Consider the following 25,512-nt stretch of genomic DNA (forward strand, 5'->3'; position numbering starts at 1 on the left):
ATAAGGAAATACTACTTCTTTGAGTAGTGTCCCTATAGGTGTGCTTCTGTCCCTGTGCTGCTGATTGGAGAACTTTGGTAGCAGTGTTGGTTAGGCCCACACATGCGCTATCTCTCCTCATGCCCTGCCACAAGGCTAACCAGCGCACACAGGCTAATCCCCCTCAGTTCCTTCTCAACTGCCCCGGGCTAGAGACGGAGCCATTAGCAGTCTGTTTCGATAATTAGCTTCTTTAGTATTTTTATTACTTAGTCTCTTCAGTCTTAGTTGAAGCCTTTTCCTCTGTATCTCTCTTCCAAAACAAAAAGCAAACAAACAAAACTTTATTTTTCCCCTTTTTTTGTTGGGGACCCCTTTCCCCAGCAAGGTATACCCGGCTCACCAGGCTTCAAGAAGTGCCTTCTCTGCCAAGTTTTGCCCACCAGGGAGGGGGGAGGGATAGCTCAGTGGTTTGAGCATTGGCCTGCTAAACTCAGGGTTGTGAGTTCAGTCCTTGAGCGGGGCCGTTTAGGGATTTGGGACAAAAATCTGTCCTCCTTTGAGCAGGGGGTTGGACTAGATGACCTCCTGAGGTCCCTTCCAACCCTGATATTCTATGAGTGGAGAGTAGTTCCCCCATCTATCAGTTTTGGAGGGATGCCACGCACCCTCATATGTCTATTATCAAGAGGCTCCTTGGGTATACCCCCAATCTTCCCCCCCACCACTGGCATATGACCAACCATGGGCACCACCACTGGGCTCTATTCCACTGCCCCGGTGGCCATACTGGGATATCTGGGTGCATATCACCCCCACACTTCTCAGGCTCCCAGCCTCACTCATAAGCCCTTGAGACATTCTTCTTCGGCTATGGCATCCAGAACCTCAAAACCTTCAGAAGAGATCATGGAAGAATATGAGGGTGGAGTTGAGGAAGAAGTTACTCTGAAGACCAACATCTCTTCCTCCTCTCCAAATGAGGCATTCATGCCCTGCCACCATCCTTAGCTGATGATTTCCAGCTCTCCCAGGACTTGGCAAAAAGAGTTGCAGGCACACTGCAGATACCGTTGGAGGAAGTCAAGGACGTTCATTACAAACTCCTTGACATCCCACACTCTTTCTCGACCTCCAGAATAGCTTTCCCCATCAATGAGGTTCTTATGGACCTGCAAAACTATATGACAAACCCCAGCATCAGTGAGGCCTACTTGTAAATGGGCCAATAAAAATATTACATCCTGGCTGGGGAGATGGAATTTCTCTTCTCCCACCCTTCCCCCAACTCCATTGTTATGGATGTGGCAAACTCCCAGGCCCGTCAAAACCAAATGAGATCCACTCCCTATGATAGGGATTGGAAATGCTTGGACCTCTTTGGGCAGAAAGCCTACTCTTCAGCCACATTGCAGTTTCGAATTACAAACTATCAAGCCTTAACAGCGAAGTATGACTATGTCAATTATTCAGAATTCAACAGTTTTATTGATCATCTCCCAAAGTCACAGTGCAACTAATTCTGAGCTATCATCCAGGAAGGGCAGCTAGTAGCCAAAACAACTCTCCAGTCAGCCCTCGATGCAGCCAGTACAGCGGCCCAGTCCATCTCCATGACGGTGGTCATGAGAAGTATGCCATGGTTACACCTTTCAGGTTTCCCTAAAGGGGTGCAGACAACTGTTGAAGACCTTCCCTTTGAAGACACTAAGTTGTTTACAGAGAATACTGATGCGTCTCTCCATACCCTTAAAGATTTCAGGGCAATTCTCCACTTATTAGGAATCTATACACCTGGACAAAAAACAAAATTTAGTCCACGGCCCCAACATAAATCCTGTACCTCCCGATACCAGACTCAATGCTTTTATGAACCTCAGAGAAATAAATCTAGGTTCTCCAGACGCAAACCATCAGGGCCACAACCTTCCAGGTTGCAACCGTCTACCTTAAAATATCAATTTTGACATGTTAGTCGAGGTATCGACAGACCACTCCCCTCAACTGCTGACCCATTCTACCCATTCAGCAACTACCTTGCCATGTTCCGCAGGACCTGGGAATGCATACCATTGGACGGATGGGGTCTTGGAAATCATTCAAAATGGGTATTCCATCCACTTTGCCTCCCCCCACCTTTACCCTTCCCGTCTTTCAGGGACCCTTCTCATGAGAGTTTACTACGAAAAGAGAGAGATCGCCTCCTCCAGTTAGGAGCCATAGAACCAGTACCTCACCATCTATGAGGCAAAGGTTTTAACTCTCGTTATTTCCTAAAACCCCAGAGGAAGGGAGGTTGGAGACCTATGCTAGACCTCAGAGCACTCAACAAGTTTGTCAAAGCTCAAAAATTCTAGATGGTCACTCTAGCAATGATTATTCCAGCACTGGAAGAGGGAGACTGTTTTTTGGCCCTCGACCTTCAAGATGCTTATTTCCATATTTCAATCATACTGTCTCTCGGACAGTTCCTCAGGTTTACCCTAGGACAACACCACTATCAATAAAGAGTACTCCTCTTCGGGTTGTCATCAGCTTCGAGGGTATTCTCCAAGGTTCTCTCAGTAGTGGGTGCTCACCTATGCTCCCAGGGGATCATGATCTACTCCTACCTGTATGATTGCCTCCTGAGAGCCTGCTCCTTCAACGAGGCTTGTCGGGTTACCAAAACTGCTATAGACTTATTCACGGAACTGGGCCTACAGATCAACACCTAGAAATCAACCTTCACCCCGGAACAATGCCTAGAATTCATAATGACTGACCTCGTCTTGTTACGGGCCAAAGCACTCCTGCCTCAGCATAGGTTCCTCTCCTGGGATGTGCTTATAGAGACAATACGAAACAGCCCCCAAATATCAGTCAGACACTGCCTCCAACTTTTGGGGGATATGGCAGCTGGCACAGCGGTGATACCTCATTCCAGGCTTCACATGCAGTGTTTCCAGATGTGGTTCAGCTCAGTCTACAGACTAAACAGAGATGGACTAGATAGACCTCTGTCACTGTCCACCAAGGTAAAAAAAAACCCTGGCCTGGTGGAAAAAAACAGGAAATATTTGCAAAGGGATCCCCTTTTTGCAAACTTCCCCGTCAGTACTTCTCACCACCGACACATCCCTCATAGGATGGGGCACGCATCTAAACAACCTTACAACACAAGGCAAATGGTTGTCCATGGAGATATGCCTCCACATCAACCTCCTTGAGCTCAGGGTGATCAGCAGTGCCTGCACCACTTCCTCCCGCTGATCAAGGGAACACACACGAGAGTCCTAACAGACAACATAACATGCATATACTGCATAAATTGACAGGGAGGAGCCAGATCACCCTCCGTCTGTGCAGAAGCACTAACGTTATGGAACTGGTGCATCTCCCACATTACACTATCAGCAGTCTATCTTCCAGGCACACAAAATTCGATAGCGGACAGTCTCAGTCGCAGGTTCCCACATGACCATGAAAGGGAGATGCACCCACATCTTCACAACCTATTCAGGTGGTGGGGAACACTGATCACAGACCTGTTCACCACTTTATTGAACAAGAAACGTCCATGTTACTGCTCCAGAGCAGGGATGGGGCAATGCTAGGCAATGCTCTCCTTCTTCCCTGGGACAGGAACCTTCTCTATGCCTTTCCTCCATTTCCCCTACTGTCAAAAGTCCTATTAAAAATAAAATAAGAAGGTGCACATGTCATACTGATTGCTCCCACTTGGCTGAGACTGAATTATCACCCTTACCTGTCACAGCTCTCAACGTGCCCACCAATCTCTCTCCAGTCCACTCCATATCTCCACTCATAGAACAAAGGATGTACTCTACATCCCAACCTTGGGATTCTCCACGTCAGGGCTTGGCGACTTCATGTTTAAATGCATAGAAAGTTCCTGCTCAGAGGAGGTACAAGAGGTAGTATTACACAGTAGAAAATCCACAACATACTGTATTTACCCGCAAAAAATTATCCAGATTTCAGGCTTGGTGTAATTCTCAACAAATTTCTCCAACATCCACTATTCTTCCAAAGATCCTAGACTGTGCACTGACTCTTAAAAATGGGGACTATCTCTCAGTTCACTCAAAGTTCTCTTAGTGGCTGTAACAGCCTTCCACCGACAAGTAGAAGGCTACTCAGAGCTATCACACCGAACCACAAAATGATTCCTCGGGGGTATACTAAACCTTTTTACACAACCCTGACATCCCACCCCTACATGGGATCTAAATCTAGTGTTGAAAAGCCTGACTAGACCTCCCTTGAAACCCATGGCTGTTCACTTACATACCTGTCAATTAAAACGGTCTTCCTGGTGGCAATCACCTTGGCTAGGAGAATTGGGGAAATAGCAGCTCTGATGGCACATCTTCCCTACACGGTATTCTTTCGGGACAAGGTCACACTCAGGCTACACCTGAAATTCACACCTAAGGTGACCACCCCTTTTCACATGAACCAAATGATCCACCTTCCAACTCTTTACCCGAAGCCACACCGTGATAACAGGGAGGCTATACCGCACACACAAGGCGTTAGGAGCTCCCTGGCCTTTTACCTGGATAGGGTGAAGGCTTTTAGGAAGTCTCCTAGGCTTTTCCTTTCTACTGCAGAAAGATCCAAGGGCTCAGTAATATCAGCCCAGAGACTTTCCATGTGGGTCTCAAACTGCATTAGACAATGTTATCGGGTTCACAACATGACACTTCCAGATGGTATTCTCACACACTCCACGAGGTTGATCTCTTCATCTGTCGCCTTCCTCAAGAATGTCCCTACAACAGAAATCTGTCCATACCTTCGCAGAACATTAAGCGACTGGGGACTCCACCTCTGATGCCATCTTTGGCTCCACAGTACTGTCATCTGTAACTGACTCGACTCCAAAGCCCCAGCCTCCCGTGGGGATATTGTTCGGGAGTCCTACAGTGAAGCACCCCGTAGGGATACTACTTGAAGGAGAAGAGGAAGTTACCTTGTGTAGTAACAATTGTTCTTTGAGATGTGTGTCCCTATGGGTGCTCCACAACCCACCTTCCTCCCCTCTACTTCAGTTCTTGTCAATGACTCTGCGGTAGAGAAGGAACTGAGGGAGGGGGGTTAGCCTGTGTGCACTGGTTAGCCTTGTGGCCGGGGCATGAGGAGAGACGGTGCATGTGAGGGCTTATTGGACACTGCTACCGAAGTTCTCCGATCAGCAGCGCAGGGACGCAAGCATACCTACAGCGAAGCACCCATAGGGACACACATCTCGAAGAACCATTGTTATTGCGCAGGGTGAGTAACTTCCTCTTCTTCACATAACACACAGTCAACTTTTGGAATTCATTGCCATGGGATATTGTGAAGCTTCAAAAAGAATTAGATAAGTTCATGGAGAATAGGTTCATCAATGCCTATAAGCTAAGATGGTCAGGGATGAAACCCCATGCTCTGGGTGTCCTAAGCCTCTAACTGCCAGAAGTTGGGAGGGGACAACAGGGGATGGATCACTCAATAATTGCCCTATTCTGTTAATTCCCTCTGAAGTACCTGGCATTGGCCGCTATCAGAAGACAGGATATTGGGCTAGATGCACCATTATTCTGACCCAGTATGGCCATTCTTATGTTTTAAAGGCAAAAATCTGTCATCAGATGCTTCCATTGACTTCAGTGGAGTTGTTCTGTGTAACGGTATAATTTTCCCTTAATTTTGTTTTTGAAATTTTCAAATACCCTTTTTCCTTTCTGATTTTCAACCAATCCAGGACTATCCTGAGAAAGGTCATTCTTCTGGATTTCTAGCCTAATTTTGCTGAATCAAAAAGTTTGTCAAAGCTTTGGGTAAACATTAAACTGAACCAAACCTAAATTAGGCTGGTGGTATTTTTAAAGGCTCTTAGTGCTGTTCCAACTGCTCCCATAGAGGTCTGTGATGGGTTTTACTGTGAACTTCAGGGGGATTAGTGTTAGGCAAATGCTGAGAGCTTTTGAAAATCTCACCCTAAACTTTTTAATATTTCTCCATCACTGTGTCACAGTCAGCTAGACTACAAATGGGGGGAGAGTGAGATGGCTTCCCCATGAGAAAAAATATTCTTTCTCTTCCATTGCTCTTAGTAATAGGACACATGACTCAGCTGGTGATGTCCCATGGAGAGTCACCAAATTTGATATATATGATGGAACTTCGAATTGCCTGTAGGCTAAATGTTTACAATGAAAGAAAATTTTACCAAAATAAGCAGGTTTGCTAGGCTTATCCTGAGGGGTTTTGCCATCTGCAATTATTTGAGCATCGTTTTTATGTCAATCCTTTGATATCTACTCAGAGTACCAATCCAGTTCTAAATCCTTAAGTCCAATTATAGTTTTGTAGGACATTGTTAAATACACTAACTGATATTTTAGTGAATTGATAACTTATTACTCATTTCATTATCAATGAAAATTACATTATTTGTGGGCTTCCTCTGGAAAAAAAAATGTTAATGGAGCCAATGCCATATGTAAGGAAATCCAATATTATAATATATTTGCTTTATTGCATATTACAATTTTTCTTAAAATTATTTTTCTTATTTGCTCAGCTTAGTAAACGTACTAGCTAATACAGGAATTCTATGTGAGTCAGAAAAAAATGCTCATTTCTGAAGATACACTTTCACGTTGGGAAGGTTTACATAAGAATTTTTTTTTTTTTGGCCAAAATAGTGCTTGTCAATTACCAGATATTCCTGCCAGAGTGAGTAAGCCCCAGTTCTGCCGCCCTTATGATATTCAAAGGTATTGCTGTGGAGTTAAGGTTTAACTCACTATAAGGGAGGCAGAACTGGGCCTTTGAGAGTATGTCTATTCAAGCTATGGCAGTGAGCCTCCCAGCCCAGGTTGAGAGACTTGGGCTAGCATGCTACAAATAGCTGTGTGAATAGCACTTGGAAGTTGTAGCTTGGGCTGGAACTCTGGGCTTGTCTACACTACCGGCCGGATCGATGGGCAGCGATTGATCCAGCGGCGGTCAATTTATCGTGTGTAGTATAGACGTGATAAATTGACTGCTGATCACGCTAGCGTCGACTCCGGAACTCCACCTCAACGAAAAGCGCAAGGGGAATCGACGGGAGAGTGTCTCCCATCGACACACCGCAGTGATAACACCGCGGTAAGTAGATCTAAGTACGTCAACTTCAGCTACGTTGTTCAAGTTGCTGAAGTTGCGTAACTTAGGTCGAACCCCCCTCCCCCATAGTGTAGACCAGCCCTCAGACTCTGAAGCCTAGGGAGTGGGGTGGGCTTCAAAGCATGAGCTCCAGCACAAGGCACAACTTGAAAGACCTGTCTACACAGCTATTTTTAGAGTGCTAGCACAAGCCCTGGAAACCCAAATCTGTCAACCTGGGTGAGGAGACTTTCTGCCATGAGCTGTGTAGGCATACCCTAAACTATTAGCCACTGCCAACCTCTAGTTTACAACATACACCCAAACTACATTGAAAGAGCGCTATTACTGTTGCAAAGTCAAGCTATTAGAAGTTAGGAAATGTCAGAATTAAAGTTATGTGTGCATAATAATATAATAATTAAGGCTCCATGTTTGTCACGGAGTGACCTCCATGACTTCTGCAGCGGCCCATGCAGCTGGCCTGGGAGCCGCCTGCGCCGCTCGGGCAGCCCCGGGGATAGTTGCACCGGCTGCTGCTGGGGAAGTCTCGGGCCCCTCTCCACCCCCCAACAGCAGGAGTTTGGGTGTGGGGGGCTCAGGACTGGAGACTAGGGTGTGGGGTGGTGCTTACTGGGAGGGATCCCCAGAAGGGTGACAGGAACTCTCCTCCCTCAGCTCCTAACTCCACGTGCTGCCTCTGCCCACAGGCACCGCCCCCACAACTCCCATTGGCCGTGGTTCCCAGCTCCCATTGGCTGTGGTTCCCAGCCAATGGGAGCTGCAGAACCGGAGCTTGGGATGGAGCAGAGGCAGCACATGAAGCTAGGAGCTGGAGGTCACTGCTTCCCAGGAGCTGGGCAGGGAACCTGCCTAAGCCCCGCCAACACCCCACCACCACCACCACCTGTGGCGTCCCCCCAGGCCGCGACCTCCCCCGAGACCCGTGGGATCCCCCCGGGCCACGCATCCCACCCCCACTGGGCTGTACCCTCCCCCCCTCCAAGTATCCAGGGTTCCCCGCAGGTCGCACCTGCAGCACCCTCTGGCCACCCTCCATCCCCTTGAGCTGCACCCCCCAAGTTTTAGTCAGGGGTATATAGTATAAGTCATGGACAGGTCACGGGCTGTGAATTTTTGTTTACTGCCTGGGACCTGTCCATGACATTTTTACTAAAAATACCTGTGACTAAAACATAGCCTTAATAATATCTACATCCGTGATTTTGAAGAAAAAAAAAAAAAGATCAATTTGTGGTTCAAGACATGAAGTCAAGGAGAGAGGGATTAAAGCTCTTGGTCAGGTGGTTAGTTTTAATAAAAAATGTCACAAATATCTTAGGTCAAAATATTCATACTTGAGTGCTTAAAGTTAGGCACATAAAACCCTATGTAGGCATCTAAATAGTGGCCTGATTTTCAAAAGTGAAAAGTGTTATAGCCTCCATTTGAAATTTATGGAGCCACAGGCACTGAGCATCTCTGAAAATAAGATAAATGTAGATTTAGGTGTCTAACTTTAGACATTCAAGCATAAAATTTTTTGTCTTAGTAACTAATTTCTAACGTCTTTGTTAAGGCTGGTGGTTATCATTTAAAATTTCCTAGTGCTTGAACTGGCAACCAGTTCTACCACCTGTAAATGATAGGCCCCTTCCTTCTTCCTTGTCATAAATTGGTTTGCTGACCAGTTATATGAAAGATCCATTGCTCTAAACAATGCATAGGGAATTTTCCAATATTGTCAGAAGTGGTGATGTGCACAGACAAGGGATTTTCACAAAAGGAAAAAGGAAAAGGAACCAGAGAAGAAATCACCCAGTAGACCTAAACCATCAGTGCTGGTAAACATGCCAGGTTTTCCTCATGACAAGTGGTGAGACACACCCTCTTGTTGGTAGCACAGTTTCAAAAATGTAGTTGGCATCTTGTAGCCACAAGACCCCCTAGTGAATATATAATGTTAAGTGAGCATATTTCTAATAGCAATCAATCACTAAAAGCTAAATAACCTGGAATATCACAATGTTATAATGGTTTCAGGTCTGTATACTTGATTTATAATTGTGAAGTTTTGGGTTTTTTGATATCTATAGATATAGATATTTGGGTGAGTGGATGTGTATCTGTGTACCCGAAAACATTACAATATATAGTTATATATACACAATATTTATTTATTTATATTTTTACAGCCCCTGAAGACGTACAACCACCTACAGCTATATCCTTTCCCACTTTTTTACTACTGAGTTGGAGTCCTCCAAAGAGACCAAATGGTATTATAACACAGTATGCTTTATACATGGATGCTGTATCAATCTACACTGGAAATGGAACTAAATACATTGTCAAAGGTGAGTTATATAGTGGTGACTCCTAAGATGGGTATGTCACAGTCATTGGGCTAACTGCACACCTAACCCTTCCTGGTCTTGTCAAATGCACCCTCCTCTCAGTTCTCAGGCCTGTAGCTGTCACCTGTGTTGGGGTGAAAGCACATGGTTCTTCTGCTTTAGGCATGCATCGTAGATTGCCATCCCCAAATCCTAACTGTGATTGCCTCAGCAGGCCTGATGTGTCTTTGGAGCCTGCAGTTCTGTTCCTTTCGGGAGCAATGACACCAGTGACAAGACACCCTTCTTATAGCAAAGTATTGATGAGAACAAAAGAATTTAAGAGAGAAACAGATCTTGTAATAGTAAAAAAGACCAAATACATGTCTCGTTTACAAGATATCTAACCATTTTCCACATGGTGATCCTGGTAGTTCTAGCTTCCTTATAGACTCCTCCACGGAGCCTCGCTCTGTCTGGGTGATCATCTATTCCCTTAACTCACAAACCAGTAATTCCCTCCCTGACTTGGGGAGTCTTTAAATCTTGCTCAGTCCTTTTATAACCCCCCCCCCCTTTACAGAAATCAAGTCTCCTTTTAACTTTTTATAGTCCTTTGATCTGGTAACTTTCAGCTTTGGCAAAACGAGGCTTGAAACTTGTTGGAGATAGGAGGTAAGATCTCCCATTTTCCCCATTGTCTTTCAAATGTGTGCCTGGATGGCCTTATCTGTGTTGCCTTCCTGCACAGCCCCCATTGAATTTGAGCATATAATAAACATTTCACTACCTCCAATATAACTTGTACAGTCTATCACAATATCTATTTTACATATCTTTATCCTTAGATGATTACATAGCAGCCCCATGACCCTCATTGGCTGTTTGTATTGATGTACAGTCATCTGACATCTTACTTTCACTTTAACCTTTTGTTTCATCAGCATACCACAAATTAGTCATTCAGGATTATCAGACAATAAAAATAATGAACTATGTGTAGCCTTGTGCAGCAAAAGGAATAGTCTAGCCCAGTCACAGTTTTATGCATGTTTGTAGATAGGTGTAAAACCAAAAAAGATATTAAAATCAGAATCTACCCAGGATAGAGGAGGGTCAGGGTCTTACTTTCTTTTTACTATAACACTTTAGCATACTATAAGACCTCAAAAACATTTCTGCATTTTGAGTTAGTACAAAACATTTTAAAAAATGCATAGTTCAATTTTTTTTTATTTGCACAGGCCATAAGCTACTAGTGCGGTGGGTCAGTTCTGACACTGAAAAATGAATCCAGTTAGAGAACCTCCTGAAGGCTGTTGATGTTTGCTATAATAAATAGCGCACACTTTAAGTCAAACTTTTTCATTCTGTATTCAAAGGTAATGGATTTTTTGTAACCATAGTAACCTTGTTGTATTTCTGGATAAATACATGAGGTATATACATTCTGGTTTTATTTTTGAATATAAACTACCACATTATATATTACTAATAATATGAAAAATACGATATAGGTTAGCATAATGACAACTTAAAGTAGTATGCATTTTTCTTCTGCAAAAAATAAATATTTATCAAAAATATAGGTTCAATTAGTTTCACCCCCCTCCCTCCACCCAGTTTTCTGGTATTCTTGTAGTACCATTTATCTTTTTTTCAAGATCTCCATTAATCTCTTATTACTGTCCCATAACATTATTTTTAAAAATTTGGAAGCAGAAATATATGTGCTTCCAGTCTTCTTATTAAAAACATTATTGAAAGATTTATGCTGATGTTGTTACTAGGGTTGTGCTCTGCCCCGTAGCATGTATTTGCAAAATGGTCATGAATTGGAAAGTGTGAAAAACATTTTTGGAATATGTTCACCATACTAGTGATTTTTGAAAAGCGCACATCAGATTACATCATGACTGATAACTACTATCTAAGCTGTAATGAAGAGTTATCTATTGAAACTGCAGTCAAGATAATTTTTATAATTTTCCTACCAGCAATTAAGGGTAGGCTACTCTCAAAAGCCTCAATATTTGGCTCATCATCCAAAATGTTGGACGCTTATCTGAGACTTTTCCAGCCAGACCTGATTCTGTAAAACTGGCCTAAAGAACAGACTTTTAATGACATTTTTAGTACTTGTTTTTGTGGTCATATCTGGAAATAACGCAAGAACCACCTTTCTCACAGTAATGTAGCATTTCTGTTTCTGCTCCTGGCACAAACATTTATATGAACATTTCAGTACCTTAATGTAAGTTTGGTTTCCCTTTGTTTTTTGAAATGGGCAAAGGTTTACAGTTTCAGTCCCTGAATTTGATTACTGCAGAAAATATATTGATAGGTCTACTAGGAAACTCCCCATCTCCCCAGAGACAGCAGGACTCAGTTTCACCAAAATGGGCCTAGCTGATTGCAACTCTGATAGAGTCAAAGACAATTTTCAGAGGGCAGGCCAGCTTAGTTCACTGCCTGTAGTCTAAATAGGTCTTCTCTTCCATGTGAAAGCCCCTACTATTGCCCCATTTAGTGTTATTCAGTAAGACCCAGTTTCCTTCCAGTGGGGTCCCTGCTTCTCACCAAGAGTGCACCATACTTGTAAATCTCTTGCTTTTTAATTGATATTAGTTGCTAAATGGAAGGAGATTGATAGTCTCCTCATCTGAACTGGTGGAACATGAGTCACTTTCTTATTCTCTCTTACCATATGGGACAGGACATGTATGACTGTTTGCTCCTTTGCCGCCTTTATCTTGCTGCTGATTTCTCACTCTGCTTGAGGTGTGCTGGAAATGTGGAAGGAGCCCAGGGGAAGAAATGTGATCTGAGTCAGAAGGTTGGGATTTAGGTCACCAGAAATCCAAGTCATTCTGACTCAGGACTATTCAGATTTCTAGCCCAGATTTATGCTTGGCTCTAATTTTAATCAAAGAAATGTCATTTTTGTTGCTAAAGCAGAAGAGCCTTTGTTTCCTTACAGAACCCACAATCTGCTCCTTTGTAGGCTGGAGGAGTCATTACAAAGTGGCATGAAGTAATGTTTCTTCTCCAAGGGTTATATCTGTACAGTGATAAAATCAAAGGATTAAAAGCCAGATTTTGGGACTCTCCAGTTTTGTGTCTGTCTCTCCTGCCTGTTGTTTTGTTTGTTTGTTTGTTTTTGCTTTGAGTGTGAAGGTTAGTGCCGTTGGCTTTTACTGATCATGTGCATACTGGTTTTTCAGAGGCGTATAATTTGGCCAAATTGGGTAGATTTTCCTAGGGACAACAAAAAGCACCTCTCTGGCCCCTAGGGAACGCCCCTTGCCAGAGCATGGAGTCTCTAGAGCTTCTTAATGAAACATTTGTAAGATTTTTTTTCACATTAGCAAAACAATGTGGTTTTCTCTAATATCATTCTCATAAATGGCTGACCTGTTTTAGCCAAAACATTTTTTTTTTAAATCAGCTCAAGGCAGACAGCATGGAAAGTTTCAGCACAAGTGGTTAAAGTTTGGCAAAGTTGTAAACAAGTGAAAACTGTGTTTTATAATGAAAAGTGTCAGACAACCTTAACTCTAGGCATTGCTGCCAACACAGCTTATAATGTGCAAAGAAATAATAATATAGCACAAACTTTTCTGAGGAGATTGCTAGTGATGGTTGATTGTCAAAATCTGAGCAAAATGTCTCGCTCCCATGTCATCTGAGAGCTGGCTACCTTTGTGAGAAAAGTTTCTCGTAAAAGCCTGTAGTGAAAATAGTCTTCTTTTCTATAGTGAAACACATTGGATTATCTAACCTGGTGAAGACAAGAAAGACATTACTTGTAGATATATGTGTGACACACAAAATGTTTATATTTCCATCACTGTAGAGTGTAATCTCCAACTTTGACACTGCGCACACTGAGGATGTAAACGTCTGCATTTTCTCCAGCACTGCATATTTGACACTGCTAACAAATTTGGTTCATTTAATTTCTCTTGCATGTAGTAATGACTCTGATTGTGAATCCTTAAAAGAAAAATATTCCTATTAATACTCATCTGATTGAAACTGTTGTTTTCTGTGCCACACAGTAAGAAAGCATAGTGTTTGCAGTATTTCAGGAAAGGGATACTTCACCAAACAAGTCACAGGGCCAGATTTTCAGCTAGCTCAATAGAGCTGTGCCAGTTTACAACAGCTGCGGCTCTGGCTCACATTCGCTGGCTTTCTACAGTTAAATTACAAATAATAATCTTTTCTGGTGTCTGGGATATGTCGCTTTTGATCATTTAGTTTTTCTGGAGTATAAAAACAAGGGTAATCCTTAGAAAGAGAGAGAAGAAGATAACCTGTAGGAATAAGTAACAGTTTGGCTGGCTCAAGTAGAGTGACCAGGTGTCCGGTTTTGGACCCAAATACCCAGTTGAAAAGGGATGCTGTTGGCTCCAGTCAGCACCGCTGACCGTGCCATTGACTGTCCAGTTGGCAACGCTGCACAGAGGGGCTGGCAGGCTTCCTGCTAGCCTCCGCGCCGTGTGGCTCCTGGAAGCAGCGGCATGTCCCCCTCAGGCTCCAACACGTAGGAGCTGCCAGGGGGCTCCGCACGCTGCCCCCACCCCCAAGTGCCACCCAGAGCCTGCCCCCCTGCCCCCCTCCTGGGCCCAAACCCCTGCCACAGCCCTGATCCCCCTCCCCCCTCCAAACCCATCAGTCCCAGCCTAGAGCACCCTCCTGCACCCCAAACCCCTCATCCCCAGCTGGAACCCTCTCCCTCCCTCCCACATGCCCCAACCCCCTCCCTAGCCCTGATTTCCCCCTCCTGCCCTCCGAACCCCTCGGTCCCAGCCCAGAGCACCCTTCTACACCCCAAACCCTCATCCCAGCCCCACCCCAGAGTCTGCACCCCCAGCCAGAGTCCTCACACCCCCCTGCCTCAGCCCAGAGCCCCCTGCCATACTCTGAACCCCTTGGCTCCACCTCGGAGCCCCCTCCTGCACTCCATACCCCTCATCCCAAGCCGGCACCCTCACCCCCTCCCACCTGAGCCAGCCTGGTGAAAATAAGCGAGTGAGTGAGGGTGGGGAGAACGAGTGACCGGGGGGGGGGAATGGAGTGAGCGGGGGCGAGGCAGTGGCGGGACCTCAGAGGAGGGGCAGGGACAGGGCGAGGGTTCAGTTTTGTGCGAGTAGAAAGTTGGCAACCCTAGGCTCAAGTTGTTCTTGAACTTGAATGCTGAAAGACAGATTTTGTAAGACCAGACAGATCAGAGTTGGAGAAGAGAATGAGGAGACTTGTTAAATTCTATGATTAATAATAGGGATGGGGTGGGAGTTCGGCATCTCTAAAAATCAGGGCCCACTATGTCAAATATTCAGAAACTGAAGAACCCAAAATTAATCAACACTTATATGAATTCTTTTCTTGAAATCAATGATAAACAGTATCTTTAATATATGTGATCGCACAAATGCCATACTTCTTCAAGAAACACTTTTGGACTTTTTTTTGTCCTTTCCACACCTATAAAATTCTACAGATAATTTTAAAGTGACTGATTTTGCATTTATTATTAGGAATCCATCACAATTGTGTCAACACTTTATTTACTGTACAGTTAAACATGACTTAAATGAAGGGGAAACCAGAAAACATTTGAACTGCAGAGTTTGATTGCCAGTCAGGGCATCACAAAGAGGAAAAGTCCTGTTAGATCATATGATTGTTGTTGTTATGGTTATTCTAATTAAATATTGAATAGAATGGTAGCACCCAAAGACCGCAGTCAAGATTGGAGCCCCGTTGTGCTGGGTGCTGTAGAAATATAGAAGAGACAATCTTTGCCCTGACAGCTTACAATTGATAGATACTGTAGTATTTCTGTGGGAGCCACTGTGGGACTGTTTCCTGTCTTCAAAGATGTAGTATAATATTCGTAAATATCTGAAGGAGCCAAGTCTTCTGTTTCACTAGGTCCTAGGATAACCTATTCCAAAGAGTCATTCAACATCAATATAACATTGGCATCAAGTTAGTGAATTTAAGACTCTAGTTTGTTCTGGAAGCATTGGCACCTGCTATATAAGTGTGAGCAATAGAATATTTATTTTCACCTGAAATACTACCCATGTTACACAAAGAGATATAAACTGAAGTCCCGTTGTCATTTTCTGGGTCTTGCTCTAATGGTTCGACAGTCACCATTCCCATAGGACTGAATGACATATCCAGATCATAAGGCAATACAGCAAGCAACGTACTTCCCAAAGCAGTACAAAAAGAACATCATCCCTGCCGCAGGTTTCATATGGGCCAAAATACTTAAACATTATGAAGAGCACTATAAAAAACCCCAAAATAGTTTTATTGCTGCACCCAGCACTAGAGGGCAGATTACACCAGGTTTATGGAAGGAGTAAGCTTCCCTTAACGTTATATATATATTTAAGAAAGCACATTTGATACACCTGAATTGACAACTCTGACATTGCCAGTGACCTGTACTAGTGTAATTAATTCTTCAGACCCAGAATGCAGATTCAGCAGGCACAAAACCAAAGGGCAACTGGGACTGTCTGAGTCTGTCATTTCTGTGTCTCAACTTCAAATGGAAGACTCTAGTCCATTCACTGGACTTAACTGTACAGATCCGGAGGCCAGGGAGGAAAGCATTATGTTTATTTGTAGCAGTTCTCTTGTATCATTTTCTGTTGCAGTGCATTAGTGTAGTGTTAAATAAAATCTGCTTATTTAAAATCCTTTTAAATAGTGTTTAAATATTTCCTGCTGATACAATCTGCTAAAGTAGTTATCCTTGCTGCAGATTTCAGTTAACCTTGTCGCAGATACTAAGCCTGGAGCTACACAGACTTTTAAGGGCCTTGATTATGGAGCAAAACCTAATGGTGTCATTATAAAACCACAGCTGGACAAGCTTTTGGAATCCTTGTCCTTCAATCAGATTTGGGTAACACAGCAAGCCAGGAAAGAACTCACGTTAACCCTGCCTGAATTGCTGAGCTCTCAGGTTATTTGGGCACCACTTGCTAGAAATTAAAATAATAAAATAAAACTCAAATTATAAAACAAAAGGGATTGGCACCTCCAAATCTGCCACATATACAACCACAAACTGTTTTGAACAAATAGCTTTCTCCAAAGCTAATAGCAATGGATTAGCCAAAAGAACAGAGAAAAGGCACATTTATATGGCAGTGTAGGGAAAGTGCATTGCTGCTACCCATTCTGGATCTGTTCAGTGAACAGAGAGAAGGGAGGCATTAAGCGTCCAGGTCTATCAATCACAAGCCTTGACAAGACTTAAAGTCACTCAAAAATATGAAAAGCCCAAATGATTCTTTCTTTCCTGTGATCTTACACCAAGAGTTTATCATAGTAAGAAATGTGTAAGACACTAGTCCTTTAATTTTCCCTTCACAAATATGTAGATTGGATAAGAGAGTTTAAAATATCAAATGTTGTTTGAGTGATATTGCATACTGAAAGAGAGGATGTAAGCCAAGTATTCACCTAACTGCAGTGTATTTGTGTTTGTAAAATTAAATACAGTAGTCTACTTGCAAATCATGGGGCTGATTCCCCTCTCACTTCCACCTTTGTAAATTAAGAGTAGCTCCAAAGAAGTCAGTGAAGTAACAGCAGGTCAGATATGGTGTGATAGGCAAAGTATGCCCCATGCATTTTACATTTAAATTACCGTAGATGATGATAACCAAGGGTGAGAAGATAGTTCATGTTCATTCAGTTGTAGGTCTCTGCTAACAATGGTGCAAGTTGTGACGGTGGTTCTTGTAGGTACTTGTCCCGTAATAACTGGACTGAAACTGCTGATTCTTTTCACATCAGCCACTGAGATGAAAGTAGTTTTATGGTGGATGTTGTTTGGGCTCCTGTAGTTTGAGTGCCTAAAGCTAGGCACCTAAATAAGTGATCAGGGTTGTGGATAAAGGTTATCTAGTTGATATAGTGTACTTGGATTTCCAGAAAGCCTTTGAAAAATTCCCCACCAAAGGCTCTTAAGGAAACTAAGTAGTCATGGGATAAGAGGGATGGTCCTTTCATAGGTTAGTAACTGGTTGAAAGATAGGAAACAAAAGGTAGAAATAAATCGTCTGTTTTCACCGTGGAGAGAGGCGAACAGCGGGGTCCCCCAAGGATCTACACTGGGTCCTGTGCTGTTCAACATATTTATTAATGATCTGGAAAAGGGTGTGAATAGAGAAGTGGCAAATTTTGCCCATGATACAAAATTATTCAAGATAGTTAAGTCCAAAGCAGACCATGTGAAGTTACAAAGGAATCTCACAAAACTGGGAAACAAAATGACAGATGAAATTCAATGTTAAGTGCAAAATAATGCACATTGGAAAAAATCCCAACTATACAGATATAATGTTGGGTTCTAAGATAGCTGTTCCCATTAAAAAAAATCTTTGAGTCACCATGGATAGCTCTCTGAAAACTTCCATTCACTGCCCAGCAGTGGTCAAAAAGGCTAACAGTATATTAGGAACAGTTCAGAGCGGGGTAAAAAAAAAGACAAAAAATATCATAATACCACTACATAAATCCATGGTGTGCCACTCAAATAGGATCTAGTGGAACTGGAAAACATTCAGAGAAGGGCAACAAAAAAGATCAAGGGTATGGAATTACTTCCATATGAGGCGAGACTAAAAAGATTAGGGCTATTCATCTTAGAAAAGAGACAACTAAGGGGAGAGATGATAGAGGTCTATAAAATAATGAATGGTGTGGAAAAAGTAAATAGAGAAGTGTTATTTACCTTTTCACTAAATATAAAAACCAGGGGTCACCCGATGAAAATAATAGGCAGTATGTTTAATACAAACAAGAGGAAGTACTTTTTAACTCAACGCACAATAATCTGTGGAACTCATTGCCATGGGATGTTGTGATGGCCAAAAGTATAACTGGGTTCAAAAAAGAACTGGATAAATTCATGGAGGATAGGTCCATTAATGGCTATTAGTAAAGATACGATTTGGTCACAGATTCGGTAACTTTAATGAACCTCTCTGACTTCTTTGGCTTCAGCCCCCTGCCGCAGCCACTGTGGCAGGGGCAGGGGCTGGAGCTGTCAACCCCTGTGGCTGCAGCAGGGGCTGGAGCTGTCAGTCCCCCCTCCTTGTGTGGCTTGGGCTTCAGTCCCCCCGGTGGTCAACCCCACCCCTGGACGCTGGTTAGTTTTAGTAAAAGTCACAGGCAGGTTGCGGGCTTCTGTGAATTTTTGTTTATTGCCCGCAACCTTTCTGTGCCTGTATTAAAATTAACTGTGACAAAATCTTAACCTTAGCTATTAGCCAAGGTGATTAGGGATGCAGCCTCAAGCTCGCGGTGACCCTAAACCTCTGACTATCAGAAGCTGGGAGTGGAAGATAGGGTGGATCACTCTTATTGCTCTGTTCTGTGTACTCCCTCTGAAGCTCGAGTATGGGTTGCTGTTGGAGACAGGATACTGGGCAAGATGGACCGTGGCCTGACCTAGTATGGCAACTCTTACGTTCTTATAGTCTTAGAATTTCCGATGTGTTGAGTACCCTCACTCAGTTTGAAGTCAACTGGGCCACTTATTTAGGTGCCTAGATATGGATTCAAATGCCTAGATGTGGTACACAACTTTGAAAATTTGTACTTATCTTCACAGTGGTAGAAACTGGACACTTATATTTGACATCAAGACTTAAGACTAAACTCTGGTTTTGCTTTCTTCAGTTAATATGTGTATGTTAGCATTAACTCTTTTAGAGAGATTAAACTTTTTTTTAATTTGGGCTTTATTGAACGTTTAAAAATAATTGACAACCCCCAAAGAACAAAAATAAGAGATTGGTGGGTGTGGGGCTCTGCAAAATATTCACAAAAGAACAGATTGTGAACACCGTATTCACATTGGTGAATATGAGGATTTTGCATATTTTGGAAAGGGATGGAGGTGTTTTTGGAAGAGTCTAGTTTAATGAAAAACTGGTGGAATTTTGTTGCTTTCACTCACAATAATGCCCATTTTTCAATGAAATTCTGTCCATGTTCACTCAAAAAGTTGGGGAATCACAAAAATCTCCACATTTGTTAAACTTCTTAAATTGGACGTTTTCTTTCTACAAACATTAATTTTGTGTTGAAGCCCATTAAAATTTAAAATTTCACATGGATCAGTGAAAGAATTTCAATTTCATGAAAAATAATTTTTAAGTGAACTTTTGGGAGTATGAAATGATCCCGGATAAAACTGCAAATATTTTTTTCAGTGAATGTATAGCACTTAATTTACATAACTGGAAAGGGAAAGAGTACTAGAAACATTTATGACAAATTGGTGTGTAAGTAAAAGAAACTACAGTTGGACTAAGTTACTAGATGTCACAAGCAGCTGTGTACTGACGATTATTGCTGGCTGTTAACCCTTTGGGTGTTGAATATTATAGGTGTATTCACCTGCATTGCACCACCTGCACAACTGAATGTGTTCTGTGTGTCCTAATATTCCAGTGACACCAGTGAAATGTTCATCGATGGTAGCAACACAACGGGCAGGTGCATAGGAGGCCCAACAGTGATAGTGTAATACTTCTGCATGTAATGCTCTTCTCCAGGAATGCAGATGGAGAATATTACAGGGCTGCTTGCTCTAAAAGGATCAAAATCAGTCCATGAAGTCAATGGAGTTGCATCTGCTTACATGAGGGTGAATCTCAGGCAGTTCTTGCTCCCAGTAGGTGAATGGATGTTTACTAGTGACCTTCACAGGAGAAGGTTTAGGTCTTTTCTTTAAATTTTTTATTTGCACTGGATCCTCACTCATAATCTCCATCCCTCTTTGGAGTTGCACATGCAGTACTGCCCCCAGCACATACTGGATAGTTAATAAATTAATTAGTTTGAAAACTATTTTAATTGTATGAGAGACTGGAAATCTGCATTCTGTCAATTTTAGCAGCGAGTGAACCTCAGAGGTTTGGACATTTGGTAAACTTTGCATGAGCATCCAGATATCTGGATGCTTGTTCAAGCTTCTTGTTTCTGTAAATTTGTGGTGAAAAATCTGAGAATGACTTTTAAAAATAGTTCCAGATTATTTTACCAGTTAATATCACTGAACTATTTCTATTTAGGTTTAGAAATTATACAGGAGCCGCCTTTCCTTCATTGTTCTCAGCACTCTTGGTTCTCATCTGTTCATGGTGAACAATACGTGTCTGACCATTATAGAATCTTAAAGTTAGATTTGAGTTTAGTTCTAAAAATACATGACAGTTTGGACTGTTGGAAGCAGGGCCGGCTCCAGCATTTCTGCCGCCCCAAGCAAAAAAAAAAAAAAAAAGTCGCCATCGCGAACAAGGGCGGCAATTGAAAAAAAAAAAAAAAGCCGCTATCGGCGGCGGCAGTTCAGCGGCAGGTCCTTCGCTCCTAGAGGGAGTGAGGGACCTGCCGCCCCCAAATTGCCGCAGGTGCCGCCCCTCTCCCTTGGCCGCCCCAAGCACCTGCTTGTTAAGCTGGTGCCTGGAGCCGGCCCTGGTTGGAAGAAGATTCTTGTATTTTCCAAACCTGCTGCCCCTTCTCCTAAATTATGCAAAAATAAAAAGGTTTGCAGGGCATACATCAAGTCAGATTCCAGCTTGATGTGTCACAAAAATCATGAAAGGAATTCTGGCAGTTTTCTTTTCCTGTTGAATCATTGCAAGAATTTAACCTACATTTTTACAGCTACCACCCAAATTGTTTACATAAAACTTTATAGCCATTTAGTTGGTACTGAACTCCATCAGACTTTTCACTATTCCTTTAAAATATGGTATTTTTTATGATAATCCACTTCTGATCTAAATTGCAGTTTGGCTTCAAACGTTTTTTTTATACGACAGATATGTTCATACCAATCATAAAGATTCATACCATGTAAATATAGGAACAATTTAAGATGATGTATTACAAAGAAAATAAATAGTGCATAAGCACTAAAATTAAGTGAACATAAATCGAAGCATGTAAGGAAAATATCAGATTAGTGTTCTTTAAGAAATGCATAAACTCAAAATCTTTTAAGATGACTATCATGAGGCAGATGAGAAACGGAGTTCATTACTATTTCAGTGATGGCAGTGTTGCAAATACTGCACTCCATTATTGTAGATGCAACTTAAATGTTCATATATTGATTTCTTTTTTCTGCCATTGCTGGCAATGTATATGATGGCATGTAAATCAACATCTGGATTCATAATTTAACAATGCTGTTGTTGTTTAATCATTTCAGTAATGTATTGCACAGCACAAGGTCAGCAGACGTAAGGGGAAAAAGCGTCAGCTGCGGAAAAGTGAATTTTCATTCTGATGATAATCTTCTGTCTTGTGTCCTGCATCAAAGAGTATATCTCTGCTTATTTTTTATTCTAGTTTGCTATTAATCAGTGAAACTTGAGATCTTTCTATAATAATCCTTATTATGAATGCCTGAAGGTTCTATCAGCGTAGGTACATCAAAATATGTAATTTTGTACAAATATCCTTATGGAAACATTTAACATTTTGTTTTGAGATTTATTGGGGCAATATAAATTAGAGTGGTTTGGAATAAGTATTTGATAAAGAGCAGCAGAAGATAAAATATTTCTTGTTTGAACTTAGGATGGCATCAGAGTGGAGCTATGTTACATTCAGAATGGAAATATTTGATCTTGCAATGAAGCCCTTTGAATTGGCTTTTACATTAAAAAGATTTATTTTGAATTGATATATAAATAGGATATATGATGGAATTTACTGGGCAAATAAATATACCACTTCTAGTGAGGGGTAAAACTCATTTTTCTTGAGAGGTAAATGTATAATTGAATATGAATGCTTTGTTTACACTGTACATTACAATGTTGTACATTTAAAGTGTGCTCACAGAACTATTATTTTTATTATCTTTTGCACATTGCAATGGCAGTGGTGCACTGGAATATTTCTTTTTTGTGTCTTTTCTAACTGATCCAGAGGCTACAGAACTTGCATTACATGGCTACCCTGGACGTACAAGTGAGGGAATACAGATAGTATATAAAACACATAATATTCTAGACCCAGAGATACTTAAGGTCTCTCTCCAGCATCCCTCTAAAATAACTGAAGCCAGCTTTCTCTCTCTTTTGAGGCTCCATTTGATTCAGGCCTTGGAATATTAACAATACTTAGCACTCTATGTATTCAAAGCATTTTAAAGATATTAGTTCTTACAATTTGCCTGGGGAGGAAAATAGGCAACTAGTGTTAGCACCATTTTTCAGATAGAGAAACTGAACCACAGCACAGAGAGTCTGATGGCCAGATTTCCAGAGATGCTGAACATCCCACAGCTCCTATGGCACCACTGAAAATACAACTTACCCAAGGTCACACAACTGAACAGAGCCTGCATAAGAGCACAGCAGTTTGGGCTCCCCCGTCCATGCTTAATCTACTTGGCTACACTGTGTTTCAAGTCAAAAATATTTTAATGAGAATTCATATAAATAGATGTTGAACAGAGCTGTAAGGAATGTGAAATATCTTGATACAAACATATTACCTTTGCGTTAAGAATAGGTATTTCTGTTTATTGAAAGGAAATAATTATTTGAAAATGTGTTACCAACTTGTCCCTACCTGACATCAGATGAGTAGAGCTATTTCATGACCACAATAAAACAGTTGGACTGCCCTTGTAAGAGGGCTGCTCCTCCTCTCCCTCTTCATTGGTTTTGAGCCCATGGTGACACAGAAGGCTAGAATGAGTGGAATGTATGAGCAAGGTTCAAAGGGAACAGGTGACAAAAGTCTACATATAGATATAAATAAAGGTGACATTAACAGAAGGCTGGATATTTGAGGGAGGATGGAACATTATAGTAGAGTTATAGGGTGCAACAGGTGGGAAGAGCATGGGGGAATCTGCTTAATATCTTTGATGTCTATTCAGGAAAGCAACAAATATGGGAAATAAACAGGAAGAACTGAAAGTATTAATACATAAGCCAAATTATGACTTAATTGGTATCACTCAGAATTGGTGGGATAAATCTCATCACTGGAATATTAGTATAGAGGGGGAAAAGGAGGGAGGTATTGCATTACACATTAAGAACATACACACTTGCAATAAAGGTAGGAGGTCAAGAAGGAGAGGATAACCTCTACAGTGTCAACAACCACGGACAGGACAAGGAGAATGAAGATGGAGTAGAAGCCCTAATATATAGCCAGAATAAGAAACCTAAGTGTGAGCTTTTTCAGGATAGTGAGAGGGTGGTGGCCAGACTGGAAAGGCTCCAAGATGAAGTTACAGGAGATTAAATCAGTGTATCATGTGTAGACATCGTGTTTGAGTTTAGAGATGAAGAGGAGGAGGCCGATGAGATGATGACTAGTGGCCAAGAAGGTCCATTATGTGGACTGGAGCCTCCTGCAATCTTTTTTTTTCCTGCCATGGGGAGAACAGAAACTTGAAGCTTGAATTTGTTCCTTCTCTTATTTAAAACTGCTTAATGCTTGAATTATGAGGCCAAATACCCAGGCATGTCTGTTATGTACATTGTGGGAGGGACAGGTGATTTTACACCATCTTTCTGCTCTGCTGATCCTGGAGACCAGCCCTATATGGGCCAGTTGAGAAGTCCAACTAATTTGCTTGACCAATGTGTCTGGACATTCTTCTTACAACTCTGTGTTCCATGCCCTGGAAGGGCCTTCCCATAGAAACAAGTTTTGATAGGAGCATTGTGTACATTTATCAGATAGATTATTTGGGATAATTGAGACACATGCTAATCTCTTTAACAATTAGGGTAAAAAGGGGAGTTTCCATTTTGTCAGATGAAATGTTTTGGGCTCCTATTGTGAGGCTGTATCATTCTTTTAATGGCACTAATTCATTTTTTTCAAACTCTTAAGTTGTATTGGGAATGTGAATATATGCATAATTGAAGCCTTTCTGTTAAATGTATATGCAAATATATATATTGGCCAAACAATACTCAAAATAATGTAAAATATATTGAAAAAACATATCAGAATAAGATAATGTACATCTCTCTAATTTCCTGCAATCAACACGGCCACAACAACACTGCATAAGATAATGTATGGAGTTCCCTGAAAAAGAGATGCTTGTATCTTAGCTTAACTAGATAAATCTCTGGCAGAGCTGAGAGAGAGGCAACAAAAACAGATGGTAGCTAGAATTAGAACACGATTGACAATATTTGCATATAGGGCAAAGGAAAATTCCAGGGGACTAAATGGACTGATTTGGTTTGAGGCAGTTCAGAGAAATTACAAGAAAACTACTTTCACTAAATAGTCTGCCCCAAGTGATTCCTCTTTGGGAAGCACATTAATCAATGCTACATTACTCCGCCATAGAACCACTCCTCCTTACCCCACCTTACAGTTAGGTGCCACTGTTTTGTGAAGGCAGATTCACTGTGGCTGAAGCTTCAGGGCAGTCCGTTGATGACATGGCCTTCCTTTCCCATCAGATAAACCCCCCATCAAAATCGACAGTAGTTGGAAGTCTCAGCAGGGGACTGGAATGGGCACGGAGACAAAGTTAATGCTCTATCCCTACAGATAGTCTCTCTAGAAAGCTCACTGATGAGGGAGTGTGAGGAAGGTTGCAGCACTACTGCCTGTGCTGTATCTGTTTTGTACGTAAAAAGAGGATTCTGGTTTTCCAGAGCTGTAAATCTGGCACCTTCTGAAAGCACAAAAATCACTCAGACTTAACCAAGAGATTTTCTTTGTGCAAAAATTGTCCCGTGATTCTTCATTACAGTCAGACTGAGTCTACACTAGATTTCTTTTGGGAAATCTCTAGGAGTTGCCGTAACACTGGTGCAGCTCACACCGGTAGTAGCAATGGTGAGAATTATCCTATAGGCAGGTCACCAGTCATTTTACCACCTTGTCATCTAAGCCTGCCCAGAGCAGGTCTGGACAACCCCATGGTAAAAATGCTGGTGAACAATGCCCCACCTGTACAACCACTCCCATCACCGAGTACAACTGTGAGCAGTTTCCCCAC

The 25,512-nt window shown here is 42.0% G+C and overlaps 1 protein-coding gene across 1 annotated transcript in view; it reads left to right on the plus strand.

The window, feature by feature from the left end:
• The window catches only part of USH2A (usherin), a 558,238-nt gene that overhangs the window by 253,352 nt on the left and 279,374 nt on the right, over positions 1–25,512 (plus strand). Inside the window, exon 31 of the mRNA XM_026657662.2 lies at positions 9,318–9,479. Coding sequence (XP_026513447.1) covers positions 9,318–9,479 — 162 coding nt within the window. The remainder of the gene's footprint in view (positions 1–9,317; positions 9,480–25,512) is intronic.

This window comes from Terrapene carolina, unplaced genomic scaffold (assembly GCF_002925995.2).
Source record: "Terrapene carolina triunguis isolate 2854851 unplaced genomic scaffold, T_m_triunguis-2.0 Scaffold262, whole genome shotgun sequence".
In the NCBI taxonomy this organism is placed as follows: domain Eukaryota; kingdom Metazoa; phylum Chordata; order Testudines; family Emydidae; genus Terrapene; species Terrapene triunguis.